Genomic DNA, 22,178 nt, shown 5'->3' with positions numbered 1-22,178 from the left:
CAGGTGGGAGTCCTGTGGCGACAGTCTTCAATCAAGACCAAGCCTACTGGCTGCTCTTTTGCTCTGCTCTTCCTGGCTGGTCTCCTTGTTTCTTGTCCAGGGGATCCCTCAGATTTCTCCCTTAACACATGGAATCCGCTTCTGGCTCCAATTCTATAGGCTGCTTTGCTGAGCCTCTTGGCTGTTGTGCATGGACGGGGCCTGTGTCCACGGTCCTTGTCCTGGCCTTAGTCAGAGGCTGGGGTGGGGAGCTGGGATTTGGGGGGAGTCATTTAGCTGCCCCCCCATTCCTGGTTTGAACAGCGCAAAGACCTAAAACACGGAGGGATCTAAGCTCGTGGGGTGGGGGAGGGGAGGGTGTTGCAATGCAAACCTTGTAGGCGGGACGGGACCCACTTGGCAGCTGGATCTCTGGGATCAGCCCCTCCCCCGCTCTCCTGATCCAGAAGGAAGGGGGGAGGGGTAAACCTTCCTCCCCCCCTCAATTATTTCCCTCCCCTCCCGGCACATCCTCCTCTCACCCCGCCCCCACCATCCCAAATCCCTCCCCCAATACATTGCTCCTCCTCCTCCTCCTCCAATCCGGCTTCGCTCCGGAAATGAGGGGGGGAGCCCCCCTCCCAACCTGCCTGCTTCTCCCGCAAGTGGAGCTTCCACTCCGGATTGCTGCTCTGCCCCGTAGCTCTGGGGGGGCGCTTTCGGAAAGGGCAGGGAGGAGGCAGGGGACCCCCCCCCCGTGGATGTTGCAGGAAAGGAGAATCGGAGCGAGGACAAAGAGGTAAAGGGGCGGCGGGGGGCGGAGAGGGGAGAAAAGGACCCAGAGACCCGGCCAGCTCCCCCAAGCGCCTTCCGTGGGGCCGGGATCCCGGCACGCGGGCTGCGAAGGGGCGGAGATGGGGCGCCCACCCACGAGGACTCCCTGGCCCCGTTCCCCCCGCGCAGGCATCCCTGGGGCGCGGAGAGAAGCCAGGATAGAGACCCCCCCTGTCTTTCCCCGGCTCGTCTTGGGGGGGGCAGTAGGGGCGGAGAGATGGGTCGCGCCTGGCGAGGGGTGAGCCAAGAGGGCGTCTGGATGCAGGGGAGACTCCGGGAGAAAGAGAGGGGGTCATGGAAGTGGGGGGAGAAGGGAGGGGGCATCCCCGAGGCAGGGAAGCGCAGCATTGGCAGGGTGGGTGGGTGGGGGGATAGGAAGACCAGTCTTGCGGGGGCGGGGCGTCTCCATCGTGGCTTCCTCGGGGAATCTCCGGAGGGGCCGCCTTGGCTTCTCCCTCCCGCCCAGCAATCGACACCCCCCTTCAAGGCGACCAGAGAGGGATCCCTGGAAAGTGGGGGGTCCTGTCCCCCCACCCCTTCCGTCCTACAAGCTCCATCCTCTTCCCACCCCATAATCCCCTGCCCTGTCCAGACACAGCCATTCTGCCCAGTTCAACCATTGTTCCCCTGGAGAGGAGAGGAAATCCTGAGAGGAAGAGGGGAGGCGGGAGGCCTTCTCAGAAGCGGCTCTTGGTTTCCGAGATCCCACCCAGGAAGCAGCCAGAAACCTTTTCCTCTCTCTCAGCCTTCCATCTTTATTGTCTTTTCCGCTGAGGATGAGGATAATGTACACCTGTCATCAGAAACAGGGGTGCAGAGTCCATGGAATGGCTCTCAGGGCTGATATAGAAGTTGCACCTCAAAAGCATTTCTGTTCCTCTTATTCTTTGTAGGCAATGTCAGAGTGACTGACAAGCTGAGATACAACCCATCAGCACCTGATGACAGCGACTGCATGAATCTTCCCAGTCAAAGGGCCCATTTTCATGATAGACAGTGCCTGGGGCTGGAGGCTCTACACGCAGGGTGTGCCTGTGCAGGCCAAAGACTGCCAGTATTAGCACAGGTGAGGTGTGTGACCTCCCCAAATTTACAGACTGTATGTGAATGAGAGTTTGTGGGTGGGATTGTAGTTTATGGCAACCCTGTGATTTTCTCCACCCATAACATTTCGTGAGCTGATATGGCAGTACAAATTACAAAAATCTACAAAAACTAAAAAATAAATAAATCACATGATAATAATAATAATAATAATAGTACAGTGGTACCTCGGATTAAGAACTGAATTCGTTCTGGAGGTTCGTTCTTAACCTGAAACTGTTCTTAACCTGTGGTACCACTTTAGCTAATGGGGCCTCCTGCTGCCGCTGTCCGATTTCTGTTCTCATCCTGAAGCAAAGTGCTTAACAAAAGGTACTATTTCTGGGTTAGCAGACACTGTAACCTGAAGCATCTGTAACACGAAGTACCACTGTAAAAGTTATAGTATTCATCTTTCCCCCCAGCCACTCTGGGCAGGTTAACAGTACATATAGGTAAAGGTAAAGGGACCCCTGACCGTTAGGTCCAGTCGTGACCGACTCTGAGGTTGCAGCGCTCATCTCGCTTTATTGACCAAGGGAGCCGGTGTGCAGCTTCCAGGTCATGTGGCCAGCATGAGTAAGCCGCTTCTGGCGAACCAGAGCAGTGCACAGAAACGCCGCTTACCTTCCCGCCGGAGCGGTACCTATTTATCTACCTGCACTTTGACGTGCTTTCGAACTGCTAAGTTGGCAGGAGCAGGGACCAAGCAACAGGAGCTCATCCCGTCACGGGGATTCGAACCGCCGACCTTCTGATCGACAAGAACTAGGCTCTGTGGTTTAACCCACAATGCCACCCGCGTCCCTACAGTACATATACAAGACAGTAAAACATCCAAAAATTAAAAACCTCCTGATACAGCTGTCTTCTAAATGTCAGATGGTTGCCTACTTCCTTGCCCTCTGAAGGGAGGGCATTCCATGGGGCAGGAGGCCCTCTGCCTGGTTCCCTGGAACTTCACTTCTAACAGCAAGGGAAGCAGCAGAAGACCCTCGGAGGCGGACCTCCCTGTCCGGACTGAACGATGGGGGTGAAGATGCTCCTTCAGGTCCACAGGGCCGAGGCTGTTGAGGGCTTTGGGTTGCAGATCTTGCTCCTCCATAATGATCGATGTATAGTTAGCAGAGTAGGAGAAAACATTCAGAGGCAGAAAGAAAATAATTCAGCTAATAAATTTATTACTGAAAACAGAGAAGCATAACAGGATCCAAAAAAATAGGAAAAATGTAACTCACAGTAAAACCCTGACTTAGCATACCAAAACAGCACTCAAGTAAGAAACAGCCAAGCAGAGTAGTGTAATAGCAGAATATGAAGTGGGAGCAGGCGCATTTCAATACTGCAATTTATATATAATTCAATGTCAGAGTAATCCTGGGACTAGATAACAAGCCTCCAGGTGGACGTGCCCCACCTGCCCTTCACGTTCCTCTTCCGCACGGGCACAATCTGCCTTCTGGACTGTGGGATTCACGGTTGTTCTCCTCCTCTCTATCCACCAGGGCTTGACTTCAGGTGCAGCAGAATTCCCCAGCCCCCCAAGGATTTGAGACCCATCAGCTTTCCTCACCTGGTTTAGCCGGCCGGGTGAAGCCATTGCTTGAACCCCTGTTGCATGCTGACAGCTTCTGGAAGCCACAGGTGAGAGCTGAGTGCAGGGGGGGGACCAAGGGTGGAAAAATGACCCCAGAAGGTGTAGGACATGTCCCCCACCCAAGGAATTACTGCACCCCAACAGCCCATGACATCTAGATGCAGGTAGGGAGCTGTGTTGGTCTGACACAGTTGAAATAAAAAATTAAAAAATAGTCCAGTAGCACCTTAGAGACCAACTAAGATTGTCCTGAGTATAAGCTTTCGTCTGCATGCACACTTCTTCAGATACACTGACACAGATGTCACCAGACCCTTGTATATCGTGGGAGGGTGGAGTGGGGTTTTTCTCAGAAGGGTACTCCTACTACCATCTCCCACTGCCCAACACTATATGAAGTGTGCATGCACACAAAAGCTAGAACCAACTTAGTTGGTCTCTAAGGTGCTACTGGACTATTTTTTTACTTTTTTACTTCAACTGTGTCAGACTAATATGGCTACCTACCATTAACTACAGTTATCTCCTTGCCTTGAATATCCTGCTTTTCAGTGCCAGATTAGGATAGTCCTGTGTCAGAAGACAAACAGAGGATCAGGCAGCCCATCATTATTATAAGGAGCAATGGGGGTGGGTGTTTCTGTCTAGGATTCCCATGTGCCAGCTGCTTTCCTTCTGCTTCTCCTGCTCTCTCCATGCAATGTGAGGCATGTAGACAGAGGTCCATCTCCAAGAACAGGAGGTTCCCTGAGCACCCATTCAGCTGACCCCAAGCACCAAGCCTTGTCACTAGTTCTCTGACTTACCCAGACCACAGTCCCTGGAAAAGATGTAGACCTGGGTCTCACATAATCGTCCGTATGGACCTCCTGAGGCCAATGGCACTGTGCAGGTGATTCATTAAGAGATTTGAGGCGGAAACGGGGTCAACCACTTGATTTCAAAGGATTTCCCACAGGACAACAGTATTCCAAGGTCATGCAGTGTTATTAAAGATGAGTTGGGATTATGAAAGGTTGTTGATGCATTACTACCATTTGACATCATACCATTTACATTTCCTAAAAATTGGGAATATCGGTAGGACATAGGAGAATGTAGGAGATGTTGAAATAAGAGAAGGTGCTAATGGCGGTTGATGTGTCCTTTTCCCCCCTATGTTCTCTTTCCTGAAACCCAAACAGGATTTCCTTTCTGCCCACTCTAAAAAAGGTGATGGAGAAGACAGAATTGCAGGGGACAGGACACCTTTCGTTTCATTAGGAATAGCCATTAAAATGTGTGAAATGTGGAATATGCTTCACTGAATGAGCACACATAGTTCACATCAACGAACACAAAAAAGAAAGAACCCATTTAAAAGTATGGAGTGCGGAAAGAGCTCTTTCAATGCAAAACTTAGAACACACCAGCGGACTCACAAAGAGAGAAAATCTTTTAAGTGCAGGGAGTGTGGGAAGAACTTCAGTCAGTGTGTAAACCTTAAATTGCACAAACGGACTCACACAGGGGAGAAACCATTTAAATGTATCGAGTGTGGAAAGAGCTTTAGTGATAATGGAAGCTTTAGATCACATCAACGGACTCACACAGGGGAGAAACCATTTAAATGTGTGCAGTGTGGGAAGTGCTTCAGTTTCAGTGCAAGCCTTAGGACACATCAACGGACTCACACTGGGGAGAAACCATATGAATGTATGGAGTGTGGAAAGAGCTTTAATGATAGTGGAAACCTTAGAAGACATCAACGGACTCACACTGGGGAGAAACCATTTAAATGCATGGAGTGTGGAAAGAGCTTTAGTGAAAATGGAAGCCTTAGGAACCATCAACGGACTCACACAGGGGAGAAACCATTTAAATGCATGGAGTGTGGAAAGAGCTTCAGTTATAGTGGAAAGCTTAGATCACATCAACGGACTCACACAGGGGAGAAACCATATGAATGTATGGAGTGTGGAAAGAGCTTTAGTGAATATGGAAGCCTTAGAAGACATCAACGGACTCACACAGGGGAGAAACCATTTACATGCATGGAGTGTGGAAAGAGCTTCAATCAGAGTGGAGAGCTTAGATCACACCAACGGACTCACACAGGGGAGAAACCATATAAATGTATGGAGTGTGGAAGGTGTTTTCGTGATAGTGGAAGCCTTCAATCACATCAACGGGCTCACACAGGGGAGAAACCATTTCAATGTATGGAGTGTGGAAAGTGTTTTCGTGATCGTGGAAGCCTTAGATCACATCAACGGGCTCACACAGGGGAGAAACCATTTCAATGTAAGGAGTGTGGAAAGAGTTTTAGTGATAGTGGAAGCCTTAGATCACATCAACAGACTCACACAGGGGAGAAACCATATAAATGTATAGAGTGTGGAAAGAGTTTCCGTTGTAATACAAGCCTTAGATCACATCAACGGACACACACAGGGGAGAAACCATTTCAATGTATGGAGTGTGAAAAGAGTTTTAGTAATAGTGGAAGCCTTAGAAGACATCAACAGACTCACACAGGGGTGAAACCATATAAATGTATGGAGTGTGGAAAGAGCTTCAGTCAGAATGCAGACCTTAAAAAACATCAACGGATTCACACAGGGGAGAAACCATTTAAATGTATCAAGTGTGGAAAGAGCTATAGTATTAGTGGAAGCCTTAGATACCATCAACAGACTCACACAGGGGAGAAACCATATAAATGTATAGAGTGTGGAAAGAGTTTCCGTTGTAATACAAGCCTTAGAACACATCAACGGACACACACAGGGGAGAAACCATTTCAATGTATGGAGTGTGAAAAGAGTTTTAGTAATAGTGGAAGCCTTAGAACACATCAACAGACTCACACAGGGGTGAAACCATTTAAATGTATGGAATGTGGAAAGAGCTTCAGTCAGAATGCAGACCTTAAAAAACATCAATGGACTCACACAGGGGAGAAACCATTTAAATGCATAAATTGTGGAAAGAGCTTCAGTTATAGTCGAACACTTAAAAAACATCAACAGACTCACAGTGTGGAAAGAGTTTCCAGTGTAATACAAGCCTTAGATCACATCAACGGACTCATACAGGAGAGAAACCATTTACATGTGTGGAGTGTGGAAAGAGCTTCAGTGATAGTGGAAACCTGAGAATACATCAACAGACTCACATAGGTAAGAAACCATTTAAATGTATGGAATGTGGAAAGACCTTTGGTGATAATGAAAAGCTTAGAACACATCAACGGACACACACACGGGAGAAACCATTTCAATGTATGGAGTGTGAAAAGAGTTTTAGTAATAGTGGATGTCTTAGGAAACATCAACAGACTCCATTTCAGTGTATGGAGTACAGTAAATACTTCATTCAAAGTGGAAATCTAAGAAAACATCAGCAACACACAGGGGAGAAACGATTTAAAGGTATGGACTGTGGAAGGAGCTTCAGTCAGAGTGGAACCCTTGATTTATGTCAACAAACTCACACAAAAGACAAACCATATAAATATCAGGAAAGTAGATATAGGTTCACTCTTAGTGGAAGTTCAAAATCAACAGACTCACGGACAGGAAGAACTTTAAGAGTTGAAATCCTTCAAGCCATCAACAAACTCAGAGAGGGGAAGCAGTTTAAATGAAAAGACTGCAAAAAGTGCTTTATTTATAATGGAGTGATTAAGGAATATCTAGGGACTCTCACATGGGAGAACCCATTTAGATGTATGGAGTGTGGGACGTCTTCCTCTCAGAGTCCACTCTGAGCAATGAACTCAGTAGGAAATCATTCCTAAAAGCATGAGGTATATGTGAAGTTCTGGTGTTTATATGTAAAACATTATAATAATGAAATAAGGCAACATGTTCCCGACAAGTGTGTGCGCATAAGTGCATGCGTAGGCTGGAATTTGAACTGCTGAGGCTGGGAGGTTTGCAAAAGAAAACAAGGTGCAGGATGTCCAGTGGTAGCTGGCCAAGGGGATTGCTTGCAACTGAGACAGGAGGGTGCTTGGGTATGAAGGTCTCGCTGGACATGACTTTATAAGGGGATATGAAATTCTGTTAAGAAGCTCACTGGTACAATTAATGAGAACAAACCAACTTCGTATGAAACGTGAATAGGGCGCTGTCTTTGCTCTGTAATCTTTTGACTCAGGCATGGTTCCACACCACTCTCCCCCAAAACAATGATTTCTTTCTGAGGTCTCAGGTGATCCCAACTGGAGATGAGAATGTTGTGTGAGATGCACATGAAGAAGTTTCTCTGGTGATGCTTCAATCTAAGGGGTTTTGTTTTTCAAGCTCAGAATCTTAACTACTGAGCCTTGGAAGAAGTACGCTTGCAAATGATTATTGGGTAGTGAAGGTGTGGGGTGTAAAATTGTATTGCAGTCAAATGCAACATTCCTACAAGGCACATGCTGGGGAATGCTTGTGTCACTCAGGAGAAGACTTGCTAGTTCCTCCTGAGCTGGGACAGACTTCCTCTGCATGGCACTTCATGTAGGTGTGGCCTGTTCTTGGACAGAGGAGCACACGGCCTCCATGTTCTGCTCTTCTTCTTCTCCTTTTTGTGTTCCTACAAGTTAGGAAGAAGTGACTGCTCAGTTGCAGTCACTTGAGATTATTTCCCTTATGGGATAGTTCATGTCGATATATATAGAGTTATGTAACTTAAGTCTGCCTTCAGGGATCTTATTGTGAACTGGATGATTGTAAGTAAACTAGTTTTATGTTAACTTTAATCAGATAGTCGTGTCTATTCTTTTAGGAGGGATAGAAAAAGGGATCTTACCAGGAATCCTAAATAGTGAGGCTCACACGAGCCTGCAACTAGCTAACTGCTGTGTAATTTGAAAGAGGGATTGTTTAACAACTCTGCTAAGTTATAGAACTTGCCGACGCAAGTTAGGAAGGATGTCATAAAAGAATATATCCTCTCCTGCCTCCCTAAACATTCCCACAGAAAGAGCCTGGGGTTGGGTGTCACCTCGCCTTGGAGCGAGCGACCAGCAGGGATGCCTCTGAGCTGCCTCCGTGTGTTATGCTCAGCCCACGGTTCCCCATACAGACATCTCTGGCAATGGTTGCTGACGAGGGCTTACTGCCCATGCTGCCTTGTTTTGAATAGGATGGTGGGCAGTCCTCTGACAACTCACAGAGCTGTTTTCAGGATCTGGAGGGCAAGGACTGATGTAGTGTAGCAGTTAAAGTGTGAGATGTGAGTCAAACTCCTCTTCCTGCAACCTCACCTCTTCGTATGCATGGGGATTATAACACTGGACAGCCTTGCAGGGCCGTTGTTTAGATTACTGAGATAATATATGTTATATTTTGTAATGCTTTAAATGTGCTACATAAATGCTAAAGTATTCTTAAGTAAAGATGAGTATTGGTTGGTGCAGAGTGAAAGGGCCGAGAGGCAGAGCCAATAGAAGAAGACGAGATCCAACGAGTAATAAAAGAATCAAAAACCCAGGACCGGATGGATTTCCGGCAAAATATTATCCAAAAACTAAATCGAACCCTGATTGCACCCTTGAAAGAAGTACTGAACAGCATTTTAAGGAGGGGAGAAGTACCTGGCAGGTCAGGCTCAGAGGGAGGAGAGGAGGGGGCCAGGAGACCCAGAGGAGGCCGGCTGCTGAAGCATCCACAGAGACCCCCCCTCCTGCTGCGACCAGCTCCCCTCTCCCCTGGTCTCCTAGAGCACACAGGGAAACCCGGTTCAGACCCCATGAGCCTGTACATATTAAGGGGGGGGTTGTCCCAACATGCATCACTTTGATCTCATTGAGAATGAACTGTAATTACTGCCCATCCACTCCGTTTGGAGAGCTCTTTTTGGAGCTCCTTGCAATCGCTCTTTGTTTGAACTGTGGGGTGTGAAACACAGAGCAGTCAAATACAACATTCCTAGAGTGGACATAAAAGGGGATGTCTGGACCAGCCAGTCAGAACTTCCTGTTTCCTCCTGGGCTGGGACAAACTTCCTCTACATGTGACCAGAGGTGGGCGTGACCTCACCTGTGCAGGTAACAACATAGCACAGGGGAGGCAGCCATCTCTCTCTCTGACTCCATTCCTCAAAGAAGCAACATCTCCTTAGCCTGAGATGCTCTCTTGGCTTCAAGAGAGGACAAAGGAACTATTTCCTTATGGGATAGATTCCAGGTGTATATATTTTGTAACCTAAGTCTGCCTTCTGGGATCCTTCTGTGATCAGAATGTGAGTAAACTCTTTTATATACTTTTATTTTTTAAAAAAATATTTTTATTAGCAATTTAACAACATATCCAAACATATCATATTCATTATTTACCGCCTCTCTCCTCAAACCCCCCTCCCCTCCCCCAAAGACTTCCCTCAGCTCACCTTCCAATTATCAGCACAGGTTCTAATAAGTGTCCACCCACCATGAGGCAGAATTTCATTAGTGCCCCACAAGCTTCCTGCGCTTTAAGTTTTGCAGCCTCCAGGTGCCCCTTCCAGAAAAGTGTCTCAGTGAAAGGGACTCCCAGGGATCCGAAGGAGTGTATTGAACCAGGTTATTCATTGCTCCAAACTTTGGACTTCTGTCTGTCCGCTGGGAGAGGCTGGCCTGCCCCTTTTTAAGGGCAACTTCCTTCCCTCTGCTCCAGAATGAGGGCAGCATACATAGCTCACAGCCCCCTCTTAAATCCCGTCAACTATAAAAAAAGCAACCACTATCAAATACTTGACAATCCTAGACAGCATCTTAAAAAGCAGAGACCTCACCTTGCCAACAAAGGTCCGCATAGTTAAAGCCATGGTTTTCCCAGTAGTGATGTATGGAAGTGAGAGCTGGACCATAAAGAAGGCTGATCGCCAAAGAATGGATGCTTTGAATTATGGTGCTGGAGAAGACTCTTGAGAGTCCCATGGACTGCGAGAAGATCCAACCTCTCCATTCAGAAGGAAATCAGCCCTGAGTGCTCACTGGAAGGACAGATCGTGGAGCTGAGGCTCCAAGACTTTGGCCACCTCATGAGAAGAGAAGACTCCCTGGAAAAGACCCTGATGTTGGGAAAGATGGAGGGCACAAGGAGAAGGGGACGACAGAGGCAAGATGGTTGGACAGTGTTCTCGAAGCTACCAGCATGAATTTGACCAAACTGTGGGAGGCAGTGGAAGACAGGAGTGCCTGGCGTGCTCTGGTCCAGGGGGTCACGAAGAGGCGGGCACCACTAAACGACTAAACAACAACATCAAGTACTTTAAAAATCAGCACCTAGACTGTTTCAGTAAATGCCTGGGGACCTAAAACAGATGTGAATGGGCAGCGCAAATCAGAGCGCATTGTGTGTGTGCAACTTGCAAGAGGGCAGAGGGACAGAGTCTCTGCTTCACGCCCCTCTCTGCTCTCCTCCTCCTCTCTTTGACTTCCCACATTTATGTGGAAATGCTACAGGTCCACCTCATAGGGAGGTTGTAAAAACAGCAGAGTTGGTTTTTATGAAGCACTTTGAACTCTCCGAGTGCCCTCTAGTTTATCTCCCCACGTTGAGCCCCCACCTCCTTTGCTCAGAGGGGCTCTGGCCCTGCCCCCCATCCCTGGGCCACTTTCCCGTTTCATTCAAGGTGCACGGCTAGGAGATGGATCTTCTGCCAAACTCCCCTTTATTCCTGTTGCCACCACGGAGAACTCTTCAACACTTCACCCCAAACATAACAAAGAAGGAAGTGTGCATCGATTCATTAAACTGATTTATTTAAAAAATAGACATAAACATGTGGTTTCAAATGTTCTCTTTTCTTTTCTTTTTCTTTTGAAACTTTGCTACAGCTGCAACAACGGGGATTATAATGCTGTTTCTCTACTACAGGTCTAACCAGCCCTGCTCCACAATTGCCACCACTGTCCCATTCCATTCCACCCTCCAATGGTGGCAGCCAACCATCTTGGCTGCAAGTCCCAGAAGACGGGCTCTCTCCTTAGAGACCTTTTCCACCTAGCCTGGGAGGGGAGAGCCTGGATTGACTCCAGCTGCAAAAGCTGAGGCTGCTGAACAGACTCTTGAATTTGGGGTTTTTTTTCGGGGGTTGCTGCTGTTGGTATTTTGTTTTTATATTTTAGATCTTGTGATTTATGGGGAAATTGTTCAGTTCAATTGCTCGATCCCAGCATTCCAAACTCCAAACTACCCCTATCACCATCTAGCATTTCCTAAAATTTACTCTTCTACTGTAATTAAATAATTACCATTATTATATTAATGTCATTGATACATGCGTATAAAACTTTAAATACAAACACCAAGACATTGCACTGAAACTTTCGGTAAATGCGCATGCATGCACTTTCCAAGAGTCTCCTTCGAGAGCCAGTGGGGTGCAGTGCTTAAGAGTTTTGGACTAGGAACTGGGAGACCTGGGTTCCAATTTCCACTCAGTCACTGGGTGATGGCTTCACAGCCCAACCTACCTCACAGGGTTGTTGTCAGGATTAAACGATGAGGGGGAGAACGACTTAAGACCACACTGAGCTTCTTGAAGAAACAGGTGGTATAGAAAGGCATCCAATAAATTTCGCTAAGAAGAAAGGTAAGATTCTGCTCTTAGGCAAGACGAATCAGGTGCACAAATATAAGATGGGACATACCAGGCTTGTCAGTAGTACATATGGAAAAGACCTGGGGTCTTAGTGGACCACAAGACTAACATGAGTCAACACCAGCGAAATAGGCTGTTATTCTAGGCTGTGTCCAAAGACGTCAAGTGTCCAGATCAAGAAAAGTAATAGCCCGACTTTCTTCTGCCTTGTTCAGACCACACCTGGAGTCCTGTGTCCAGTTCTGGGTGCCCCAACTTAAGAAGGATTTTAACAAGCTGGAAGGGGTGCAGAGGGGGGTGAGCAAGACAATTAAGCGTTGGGAAACCAAGCCTTCTGAGGAACAGGAAGGACTATCATGTGGAAGCTTGAACAAGCTTGTTTTCACCGGCTCTGGAGGCTGGCACCCAAATCAATGGCTTCAAATTAGAGACGCCCTTGGTAGCTTGTGTACTCTCCTTCCTTGGAGGTTTGTAAGGAGAAGTTTGAAGGCAGTATGTCATAGAAGCTTTAGTTGAGAGTCCTGCAGTGGACTAGACGACCCAGAAGTCTCCTGCAGGTCTAAAATTCTATGATTCTCCCCTGTATGAACTCTTTGATGGGCCATGAGCTTGGTCCTCTTACCGAAGCTCTTTCCACATTCCAAGCACTGATATGGTTTCTCACCACTGTGAATTCTTTGGTGGGAAGTGAGGTTGTCCTTCCGGGTGAAGCTCTTCCCACATTCCAAGCACTGATAGGGTTTCTCCCCAGTGTGGGTTCTTTGATGGGCCATGAGGTTGGTCCTCTTACTGAAGCTCTTTCCACATTCCAAGCACTGATATGGTTTCTCACCACTGTGAATTCTTTGGTGGGAAGTGAGGTTGGTCCTCTTACTGAAGTTCTTCCCACATTCCAAGCACTGATATGGTTTCTCCCCAGTGTGGATTCTTTGGTGGGATGTGAGATGGGCTTTCTGGCAGAAACTCTTTCCACATTTCACACATTGATAGGGTTTCTCACCACTGTGAATTCTTTGGTGAGCCATGAGCTTGGTCCTCTTACCAAAGCTCTTTCCACATTCCAAGCACTGATAAGGTTTCTCCCCTGTGTGAATTCTTTGGTGGGAAGTGAGACTTTGCTTCTGGTTGAAGCTCTTCCCACATTCCAAGCAGTGATATGGTTTCTCCCCTGTGTGAATTCTTTCATGGCAAGTTAGATTGGCCCTTTGGCTGAAACTCTTTCCACAATCCAAGCATTGATAGGGTTTCTCACCACTGTGAGTTCGTCCATGGGCCATGAGCTTGGTCCTCTTACCAAAGCCCTTTCCACATTCCAAGCACTGATAGGGTTTCTCACCACTGTGAATTCTTTGATGGGAAGGGAGACTTTGCTTATGACTGAAGCTCTTTCCACATTCCAAGCACTTATAGGGTTTCTCCCCTGTGTGAATTCTTTGGTGGGAAGTGAGGTTGACTTTCTGGCGGAAACTCTTCCCACATTCCAAGCACTTATACGGTTTCTCCCCTGTGTGAATTCTTTGGTGGGAAGTGAGGTTGACTTTCTGGCGGAAACTCTTCCCACATTCTGAGCAGTGATAGGGTTTCTCCCCTGTGTGAATTCTTTGGTGGGAAGTGAGGTTGACTTTCTGGCGGAAATTCTTTCCACATTCCAAGCACTGATATGGTTTCTCTCCTGTGTGAATTCTTTGGTGGGAAGTGAGATCGGCTCTCTGGCAGAAACTCTTTCCACAATCCAAGCATCGATAGGGTTTCTCCCCGGTATGAATGCTTTGATGGGAAGGGAGACTTTGCTTATGACTGAAGCTCTTCCCACATTCCAAGCACTTATAGGGTTTCTCCCCTGTGTGAATTCTTTGGTGAGAAGTGAGATTGGCTCTCTGTAGGAAACTCTTTCCACATTCCAAGCACTTATAGGGTTTCTCCCCTGTGTGAATTCTTTGGTGGGAAGTGAGATTGGCTCTCTGGCAGAAACTCTTTCCACATTCTAAGCATTGATATGGTTTCTCATCACTGTGAATTCTTTGGTGGGAAGTGAGACTTTGCTTCTGGGTGAAGCTCTTCCCACAATTCACACATTAATAGGGTTTCTCCCCAATATGAATTTTTTGGTGGGAAGTAAGACCAGCGCTCACAGTGAAGCTCTTCCCACATTCCAAGCACTGATATGGTTTCTCCCCTTTGTGAATTCTTTGGTGAGAAGTGAGATCGGCTCTCTGTAGGAAACTCTTTCCACAATCCAAGCATCGATAGGGTTTCTTCCTGGTATGAATGCTTTGATGGGTAGTGAGATGGGCCCTGAGACTGAAGTTCTTTCCACATTCCAAGCACTGATAGGGTTTTTCACCTGTGTGAATTCTTTGGTGGGAACTGAGACTGGCTCTCTGGGAGAAACTCTTTCCACATTCCGAGCACTGATAGGGTTTCTCACCACTGTGAATTCTTTGGTGGGAAGTGAGACTTTGCTTCCGACTGAAGCTCTTCCCACATTCCATGCATTGATAAGGTTTTTCACCACTGTGAATTCTTTGATGGGAAGTGAGACTTGCCTTTTGGGTGAAGCCCTTTCCACAATTCACACACTGATATGGTTTCTCCCCGGTATGAATTCTTTGGTGGGAAGTGAGATGGGAGCTCACAGTGAAACTCTTCCCACATTCTGAGCACTGATAGGGTTTCTCACCACTGTGAATCCTTTGATGGACCGTGAGAGTCGTCCTGTGATTGAAGCTCCGCCCACATTCCGAGCACTGATAGGGTTTCTCACCTGTATGAATTATTTGATGGGCTGTGAGATGGGTTCTCTGACTGAAGCTCTTTCCACACTCTCGGCATTCAAATGGCTTCTCCCTCCTGTGAATTCTCTGGTGTTTACGGAAGGTTTTGCTTGTATTAAAGCTTTTCCTACATTCCAAGCACTGATAGGGTTTCTTGCCTGTATGAATTATTTCATGCGAAATGAGATGTGCACTCTTACTGAAGCTCTTTCCACATTCCAAGCATTTCAGTGGGTCTTCCCCTGTGGGAATTATTTCTTGTGAAGTGAGGCTTTCATTCCAACAGAAAGTTTTCCCCCATTCAGAGAACTGAGAGGGTTTCTTCCCAATAGCATTTCTTTGGTGGGTAGTCGAATGGGAGCTGTGACTGAAGCTCTCTCCACACTCCAAGAGTGGCAATGGCTTCTCCACTGTGTGCATTCTGTCATGGGCATCCTCGCTCTCAATTTCCAAATCATCACCACCTGCAATGAAGAAATGGATTAGAGCTGCAGGAAGAAATGGAGTGCCACTGTATTGAATATTGATCTCTAACCCTTGTGATAGAGGAAGAATTCCATGCATCAACACTGCTGACCACACACTAGAGGTGGTCAGTGTTAGAAACAGAGATAGGACAGCTAGAACATAAAGAGGACCTTAAACCTAGGTTATGGGCTCAAAAATGGAATGTCCATATGCACTCTCTTATGACAAAAATACAAAGCTGAAAAGGAATGAATAGCAGCTAAAATAATATGTTCATTTTTCACATGGTCTAGTCCTTCCCCTGCCCACCCCTCTGAGTTTTTAAGAAGGTCTCTCCTTCAGTCTTCAGAGAGTAGCTGGAACTGGGGAGGCAGAAAAAGGTCCTCCTTTCCTTCCACTCTGCAGTTTTAATCCGAAATCTTAGGTTGTGCGATCAGAGCTCGGAAACTGCTCGTGTCTATGACATTCCCTGTTGCAAAATGCGCCTAGCACCATGCGAGTTTCAGACACTGGAGGTGGTGGATGATTGTGTCTACCTAAGAAACCAACAACCTCTTCATTGATGCTGACCTGGACAAGTGTACTGGCGAGGCAGTTCCGGCAACGGCTCACCTCTCCAAAAGAGTACAGTGGTACCTCTGGTTAAGAACTTAATTCGTTCTGGGGGTCTGTTCTTAACCTGAAACTGTTCTTAACCTGAGGTATCACTTTAGCTAATGAGGCCTCCCGTTGACGCCGTGCCGCTGCTGCATGATTTCTGTTCTCATCCTGAAGCAAAGTTCTTAACCCGAGGTACTATTTCTGGGTCAGCGTAGTCTGTAACCTGAAGCGTCTGGAACCCAAGGGACCACTGTATGGGAGAATGGGATGCTAACCATTCAATACCAAGATGAAGGTCTACTAGGACTGTGTGTTGAGCAAGCTGCTTTGTGAAGTGAATTGTGAACAATTACAACCATCAGAAAAACCCCTCAATGCCTTCCACAAGCTCTGTGTCAGGAAGATTTTGGGCAATACAAGGCAGGACAGTGTCAAACAAAGATGTGCTTTCCTAACCTCAAATTCCCAGCATGTTCCCATTCCATTCTCAGCAAGGTCTATGCTGGCTTGATCATGTCCAAGGTCAAAACAGTCGATAGACCTCCATTTAAGGTGAGTTTAAGGGGTATTATAATCCCAGGTGCTGCAAGTGGCCCTGTAGAGCTCCCTCAAAACCAGGGAGGCTTATCACAGAGAGAGATGCATGGAATTTCCGAAGAGAGATTATGATGCACAAGGGAGCCTTACTGAGAGAGGCCACGATCCCACAATTCTCCTCCATGACTTCCTTATGCAGAGCTCTCTGGTCATGATCCAGCAACGCCCATTCCTCATCTGTGAAATGAACAGCGACATCTTCAAAGCACACTGGACCCTAAGAGAGAAAGGGAAAGATCCTCTTTAGACAGCACTAAGGTTGTCTGCTACACATTGCTCTGTTTCTTTCTGCTCATTAAATGGTGTTTTGTTTCAATGGGATCGTCCTGCTGCACATTTTAATTGTGGGTGCTCTTTTTAATGTCTTAGTGGAATTCTTTTCTTGTGTGATTTAGTGATGGACATTAATCTTAGTATAAATGGGTAGAATCCCACATTGTGTTCTTAAAATCCTTCTGTCTGTGCCAGATGGAAGGATCCCCTCTCTGCTCCCCATGTTCTGTTCTTGGGGTGGGGGTGGGGGAGACCCTTCTGATGCCCTAAAGACAACTTCCAGAAGTGCACTGGGGGAATGGAGGGAGGAGAAGGTGGGGAAACCCCATTGTGCAACTGATGTAACAGGATAGGTGAATCCCGGGAACTGTTTTTTAGGCCTGGTGAACTAACTACTTAGAAGTCTATTTTAGCATTCAATGATAACTCTAGAAATAAAATGACAATGACTTATGAATCATCCTATTGACCTTCAGAAGGTGAGTTAAGGCAAGGTGGCTGTTCCTTATTCTCAGCCCATTAAGCTTCTCGAATGGCATTCCCAGCCTCTTGGCTTCTGTCTAGGCTGCCCTTGACAAAGACGCCTTAAGAGAAGCTTGGACAGAAGCCAAGAGGAGGAGAGAGATTCCTTGGGGGCCAGAGGCACCCTGGCTGCCCCACCCCTCAGCCCCCTTTCCCAGAGGGCTCCCTCCCTCTACCTGAGCTGCTTCCACAGCCGTTGCTTCTCCTTCCCCACCAGGAATAGATGGAAGAGGAGGTCTTGCTGGCATCATCTGGTCACCTGCAAGAGACAGAGGTAAGTGGGAAGCCAGGAGTGCAGCTGCTCTTCAAAAAGTCTCACCTTCTGAGTGCATCTGGACATTTGGACCCATTTCATAATTTAGTTGGGTTAAAAAATACATCTCCCTCCTTGGTGCTCTTGGCCCCAAGTTTCTCCCCCCCCCCAAAAAAAGAGGAAAACAACCCATGGATTTGTTTTGATATCCACAGAAAGGAACCAAATGGAGAACGGACTCCTTCCTTACCCAGCAGCCTCTCTCTGGTGTTCAACCGAGTCCTTTTGGTCTCAGAGGAATCTGGGCCCATTTCTGCAAACAGATCCTGTCTCTGAAATAGCAACAAATATTCAAAACAGAAACTATGAAGAAGAGTTAGAAAAGGAATGACAGGCAAAAACTGAAGGGCAATCTGATAGCATTGAATGGCTGCTTTCCAAAAAAGGATGGTATATTAACAGAGAATTTTCAGATATTGTCACTCACGTTCGGAGCCCCTTTGGAGTATCTAGATGAAAGTCTCTCTCACCTGCTGCTCTGCCTGCTTTCTCTCCTCCGCCTGACTCAGTAGGAAACCTTCGGCCAGGGCCACCGCCTGGGAACTGCTCTCCGCTCCACATTCCCTCACCCAGCTCTCCATCTCCAGTGGAAGGACAGCCAGGAACTGCTCCAAGATCACCAGGTCCAGCATCTCAGCTTTCGTGTGCCTTTCTGGCTTCAGCCATTGATGGTAAAGGTGGTAGAGTCGGCTGCAAACCTCTCGAGGTCCTTTGGCCTCCTGGAAGCAGAACTGCCTCAATTGCTGGCTCTGCACCTCTGAGCGGAGAGTGTCCTCCTCACCCAGGATCTTCTGCACAGTTTTTCCCCAGAATCCCCCACTGCTCCCGGTTCTGATGGCATGGCCTCTTCCTGCTTCAGGGCCAGCTGAGTCTTGCTCATCCATCTGTGCTCTCAGGAAGCCTCCAAGAGAGATGAAGGAACCCCTTGATCTTCTGTCAAGTTCTGTCTGTCTGAATTAGAGATACTTGCAAATTCTACAAAGCAAATACATCACTCTGTTACAAAACTGACATATTGCCTGGAAGAGAAAAATATTCCGTGAGGAAGTATGTATGAGTATTGGAAGAGCCAGCTCTGGACTGCACCACAACCCAGACTCTTGAGGTTTCTTTAGAAAGGAGAAGGAAAACGTATTTTTCGCTCCATAAAATGCACCAGAGCATAAGGCGCACCTAGTTTTTAGAAGGGGATGCAAGAAAAAAAATATTTTTAAAGGGAGCTCTGAGCAGAGCCTGTATGCATCCCAGGCTCTGCTCAGTGCTCCCTTTCACGAGTCGCGTGGAGCGTGTGTGGGGCGCTTGCAGGCTTTTCCCCAGGAGGGAGAAGCCCCCAAGAGCCGCACACATGCTCCACGCGGCTAGTGAAAGGGAGTGTGGCTCTTGGGAGCTTTTCCAGGAGGTGGGGGAAGGGACTGAGGGGCTGCCCTCTGTCCCTTCCCCCACCTCCCACAAAAGCCAGCAAGAGCCACACGCTCATTAAAGGGTGCACGGCTTCTGCGGGCTTTTCTACGAGGAGGGAGAAGGGACTGACTGGCCACGTCAGTCCCTCCTCCCTCCTCGGGGAAAAGCCTGCAAGAGCCGGGCGGAGCGTATGTGCGGCTCTTGGGGGTGTTTTCTGCCTGCCTCCCGCCTGCATTCCCTCCATAAGACGCACACACATTTCCCCTTTTTAGGAGGGAAAAAGTGTGTCTTATGGAGAGAAAAATACGGTAAGTCTCCAGCCCTCCTAGAGGGAAAGTGACCATGCAAAATGTGCAGGGAACTGCTGGTCTTTCTGAGAGATGAATCAGCCTGGTTGCTGCTGCCTTTCAGAGTTTTCAATCAAGGAATGAAGTCAGAACTGTGATTGACAAGTGACTCATTTGTACTGAGTGTTATCTGAGCATTGGGTTATGGTGGAGGTCCTAACTCAGGACTCCTCAAGAGTTGTCTCCTGCCCAACCCCATTCAGAGCACATTTATTCCCTTATCTGGCTAACTTCTGAGGGCCAAATGACATGTGGGTGGGGTCAAAGGACAACAACACTCGAAAGCAAATAAAGTGGGACTCGCCTTTCTAAGCGTGTAATGTGTTTTCAAGTGTTCTTATTGCTGTTTTTTAAATTTTGTAATCTGCTCTTGGAAATTCGGGTGATGGGCAGGGAACAAGCAATAATGATGATGATGTTACATTGCTTAACATGCCCCCTCCCCAGTGATGAATACTTGAGGGCACTCCTGGGTCCATCATGGTCGCTTGAGGCTCAGGTGCCCATGTCCAGCTCAGGCTAGTTCCCCACCCCACAGACCTTCTGGGACAGAGAGGACATGGCCCTGGTCCTTCCTGCTCTGCACCAGATGGGATGGTTGCAACGCTCTCTGTGTGGAACTGCCCTTGAAGGTGACTCGGGAACTGGCCCAAAATGCAGCAGCCAGATGATTGGCTGGGCTGCCTCTCTTTATGAATGGCATTTCTCTCCCACCTCCTTGTCCAAGGAGATCAAGGTGGCATCCATGGGTCTACCCCTCCCCACTGAGTCCCCCCACAACAAACACATTGGATTCCTGTTTTAAAACAGTTGCACTGGTTGTTTCCTTTCCAGCAGGACCTCTCCTGCTCTCAATGCCTTGGCTTGTGAGACCTCCAGTGGTGCTTTCATGGAACTATAGAAGTGGATGGCACCCCAAGGATCATCTAGCTCAACCCCAGGCAATCTCAGAGGCCACGCTTGCATCTGGAGGAACTGAGCACTGGAGGAGAAAATGGGCCCTGCAGGATCAGGCCAGAGGCCTCCCTCCTATAGAGGAGACAGAGAAGAGGAGCCACCCATTGCCCTCTCCTCCTCCTACTCCACGGATTGGCCTCCTCCTCTTTTAACGCCACCTTTATTGGTGGCCTCTGCCTCTTGTGGGAGGGAGTTCCACAGGTTTTACTCTGTCCTGCAAGAGGAAACGCTTTCTCTTCTCTGCCTTCCTTCCTTCCTTCCTTCCTTCCTTCCTTGCACCAGTGAGGTTTTAGGGACCAGGGTATATTTCATGTCCGAATGTTTCCATCCGCGGACAACCTCTGTCATAAAAGGGGACTGATCCATACATCTGAATGGGGTTTCTCTGCATGCATTTCCCCACTCCTGGACCCAAGGGGTCAGCAGCGCATCCATGCAAAGGAAGCGCAGAGCTGCCGCCCTCCTGCAACCCTCCGCGCCCTGACTTGCCCCCCTCTTGCCATGCAGCGCTGGGACCCCCGCTCTCCCCATGGGCCCTATCCTGGGAGAGAGGAGACTCACCGGATCCCAGCAGGTGCCTCCAGGCAGCCTCTGCAGAGCCGAACCAACGGGACCCCCACACGCCCGACTTCTTGCAGGAAAGGGAGGGATTGGGCTTTCGCTCTGGAGGACCCTGCCCCCCCCCCCGTCTTACTTTCCTGTCTAGGAATCTAACTCGATTCCGTTTAACCCTTGGCAAGCCGAGCGCACCCAACTCACGCCTCTCCCTCTCTCGAGAGCCGGAGAATCGCGCAGCAATTGCATCCCGAGAAGGCGGAGCAGGAGAGGTTTATGGATTACTTCCGGCAAGGGATACATTCAGTTTTGGACCGCAGCTGAACAGCTGGCCCCCTAACAGCTGGTCCCTGAACACGGGTCCTAAGAAATCTTCACTGGCTCCCGGTCCGTTTCTGAGCACCATTCAAAGTGTTGGTGCTGACCTTGAAAGCCCCAAATGGTCTCAGCCCGAGGAAAACATTTCCGCAAAAAGATCAAAACATGTAGCCGCAGGTGATACAATAGGAGCCTTTCGGCAAATGGCCTTTGCAACTCAACTCACTGGGTGGTAACAAAGTATACACATTTGCCTCTTTTCAACGGATGCTTTCGCTTAGCCCCGTTTCCTCAATGAATCCACCCATTTCAGTAAAACCTGAGCTGAAATAGTAAGGAAAGCAAAAGAGGAGCCCTGTCTGACCCCCGTCAGCCTCCAGACTCCCCCAGTCACGCGGCAGGAGATTCTTCCTGAGCCCCCCCCCTCCGTGAGGTGGGTATGACATCATGGATGATCCAGTGATGATCCACATGATCCAAGCAGACTTGTCCAAAGAGCAGATCTCTAGGCCTGAATGAAACGGGTCTGCGATGATGGATTCGGGGGTCAAGAAATCCACCCTTTCCAATGCTATCTCAGGCTGGCCAGGAAAAGGCAGGGAGCAGGAATCGTCAGGCATCCCGGTTGACAGACAGACTTGTCATGTTGCCAAAACATGGAGTCTGAGCTGATTTCCATGTACAACTCATTTTGTGGCGCAACCGGGGATGTTTTCTACTCCACCCCCCTTTGTCAGCCCCACTTCCCCTTTGAAAGGATTTGCTGTGGCCACTTTGAAAACTTTGGTGTCTGTTGTTGTTGCTGCAGGTAATAGTCTTGTGGTGGCGAAGCTTTTCATTGGATCTGTAGTAACACATCTGTAGAAGTGATATCCTGTAAGGGGCAGGACTTAAAGACAGAGTTAGAAGGGGCAAAAAGGCAAAAAAGGATGTCCTTCAATTTACGTGGGAAGCTGCAAATAATAAAAATCTTAGCGGATTAAGCATTTTATTCATTC

At 48.0% G+C, this 22,178-nt stretch overlaps 3 protein-coding genes across 4 annotated transcripts in view; 1 reads left to right on the top strand and 2 right to left on the bottom strand.

Annotated features, from left to right (window-relative positions):
- Positions 1-598: 598 nt before the first annotated feature.
- Positions 599-22,178, top strand: part of LOC310742953 (uncharacterized protein) — an 84,900-nt gene continuing 63,320 nt past the window's right edge. The window contains exons 1-5 of one of the 2 annotated variants that reach the window (XM_083572904.1): positions 599-778; positions 1,707-1,879; positions 3,402-3,540; positions 4,678-5,056; positions 5,142-6,348. In XM_083572904.1, coding sequence (XP_083429030.1) covers positions 5,191-6,348 — 1,158 coding nt within the window. In that variant the 5' untranslated portion in view covers positions 599-778; positions 1,707-1,879; positions 3,402-3,540; positions 4,678-5,056; positions 5,142-5,190. Of the gene's footprint in view, positions 779-1,706; positions 1,885-3,401; positions 3,541-4,677; positions 5,057-5,141; positions 6,349-22,178 lie in introns of both variants that reach the window. The other variant, XM_083572903.1, reaches the window with a different exon arrangement.
- LOC310744071 (uncharacterized protein) lies at positions 12,351-14,131 on the bottom strand (the record flags this gene model as incomplete). The annotated part of the gene is made up of 3 exons (XM_083574814.1): positions 12,351-12,561; positions 12,593-13,643; positions 14,128-14,131. The coding sequence occupies 3 exons, from the start codon at positions 14,129-14,131 to the stop codon at positions 12,480-12,482; spliced, it is 1,137 nt and encodes a 378-aa protein (XP_083430940.1). The 3' UTR covers positions 12,351-12,479.
- The window catches only part of LOC310742938 (uncharacterized protein), a 47,228-nt gene continuing 38,689 nt past the window's right edge, over positions 13,640-22,178 (bottom strand). The window contains exons 2-6 of the mRNA XM_083572821.1: positions 18,073-18,503; positions 17,793-17,874; positions 17,466-17,548; positions 16,585-16,711; positions 13,640-15,293 (exon numbers count right to left, since the gene is read on the bottom strand). Coding sequence (XP_083428947.1) covers positions 14,131-15,293; positions 16,585-16,711; positions 17,466-17,548; positions 17,793-17,874; positions 18,073-18,486 — 1,869 coding nt within the window. The 5' untranslated portion in view covers positions 18,487-18,503 and the 3' untranslated portion in view covers positions 13,640-14,130. The remainder of the gene's footprint in view (positions 15,294-16,584; positions 16,712-17,465; positions 17,549-17,792; positions 17,875-18,072; positions 18,504-22,178) is intronic.

The sequence above is a fragment of the Podarcis filfolensis genome, assembly GCF_964270895.1.
Source record: "Podarcis filfolensis genome assembly, chromosome: 10".
NCBI classification, from domain to species: domain Eukaryota; kingdom Metazoa; phylum Chordata; class Lepidosauria; order Squamata; family Lacertidae; genus Podarcis; species Podarcis filfolensis.
The sequence above is the reverse complement of the archived record's forward strand: the minus strand, read 5'-3'. Positions and strand labels throughout refer to the sequence as shown.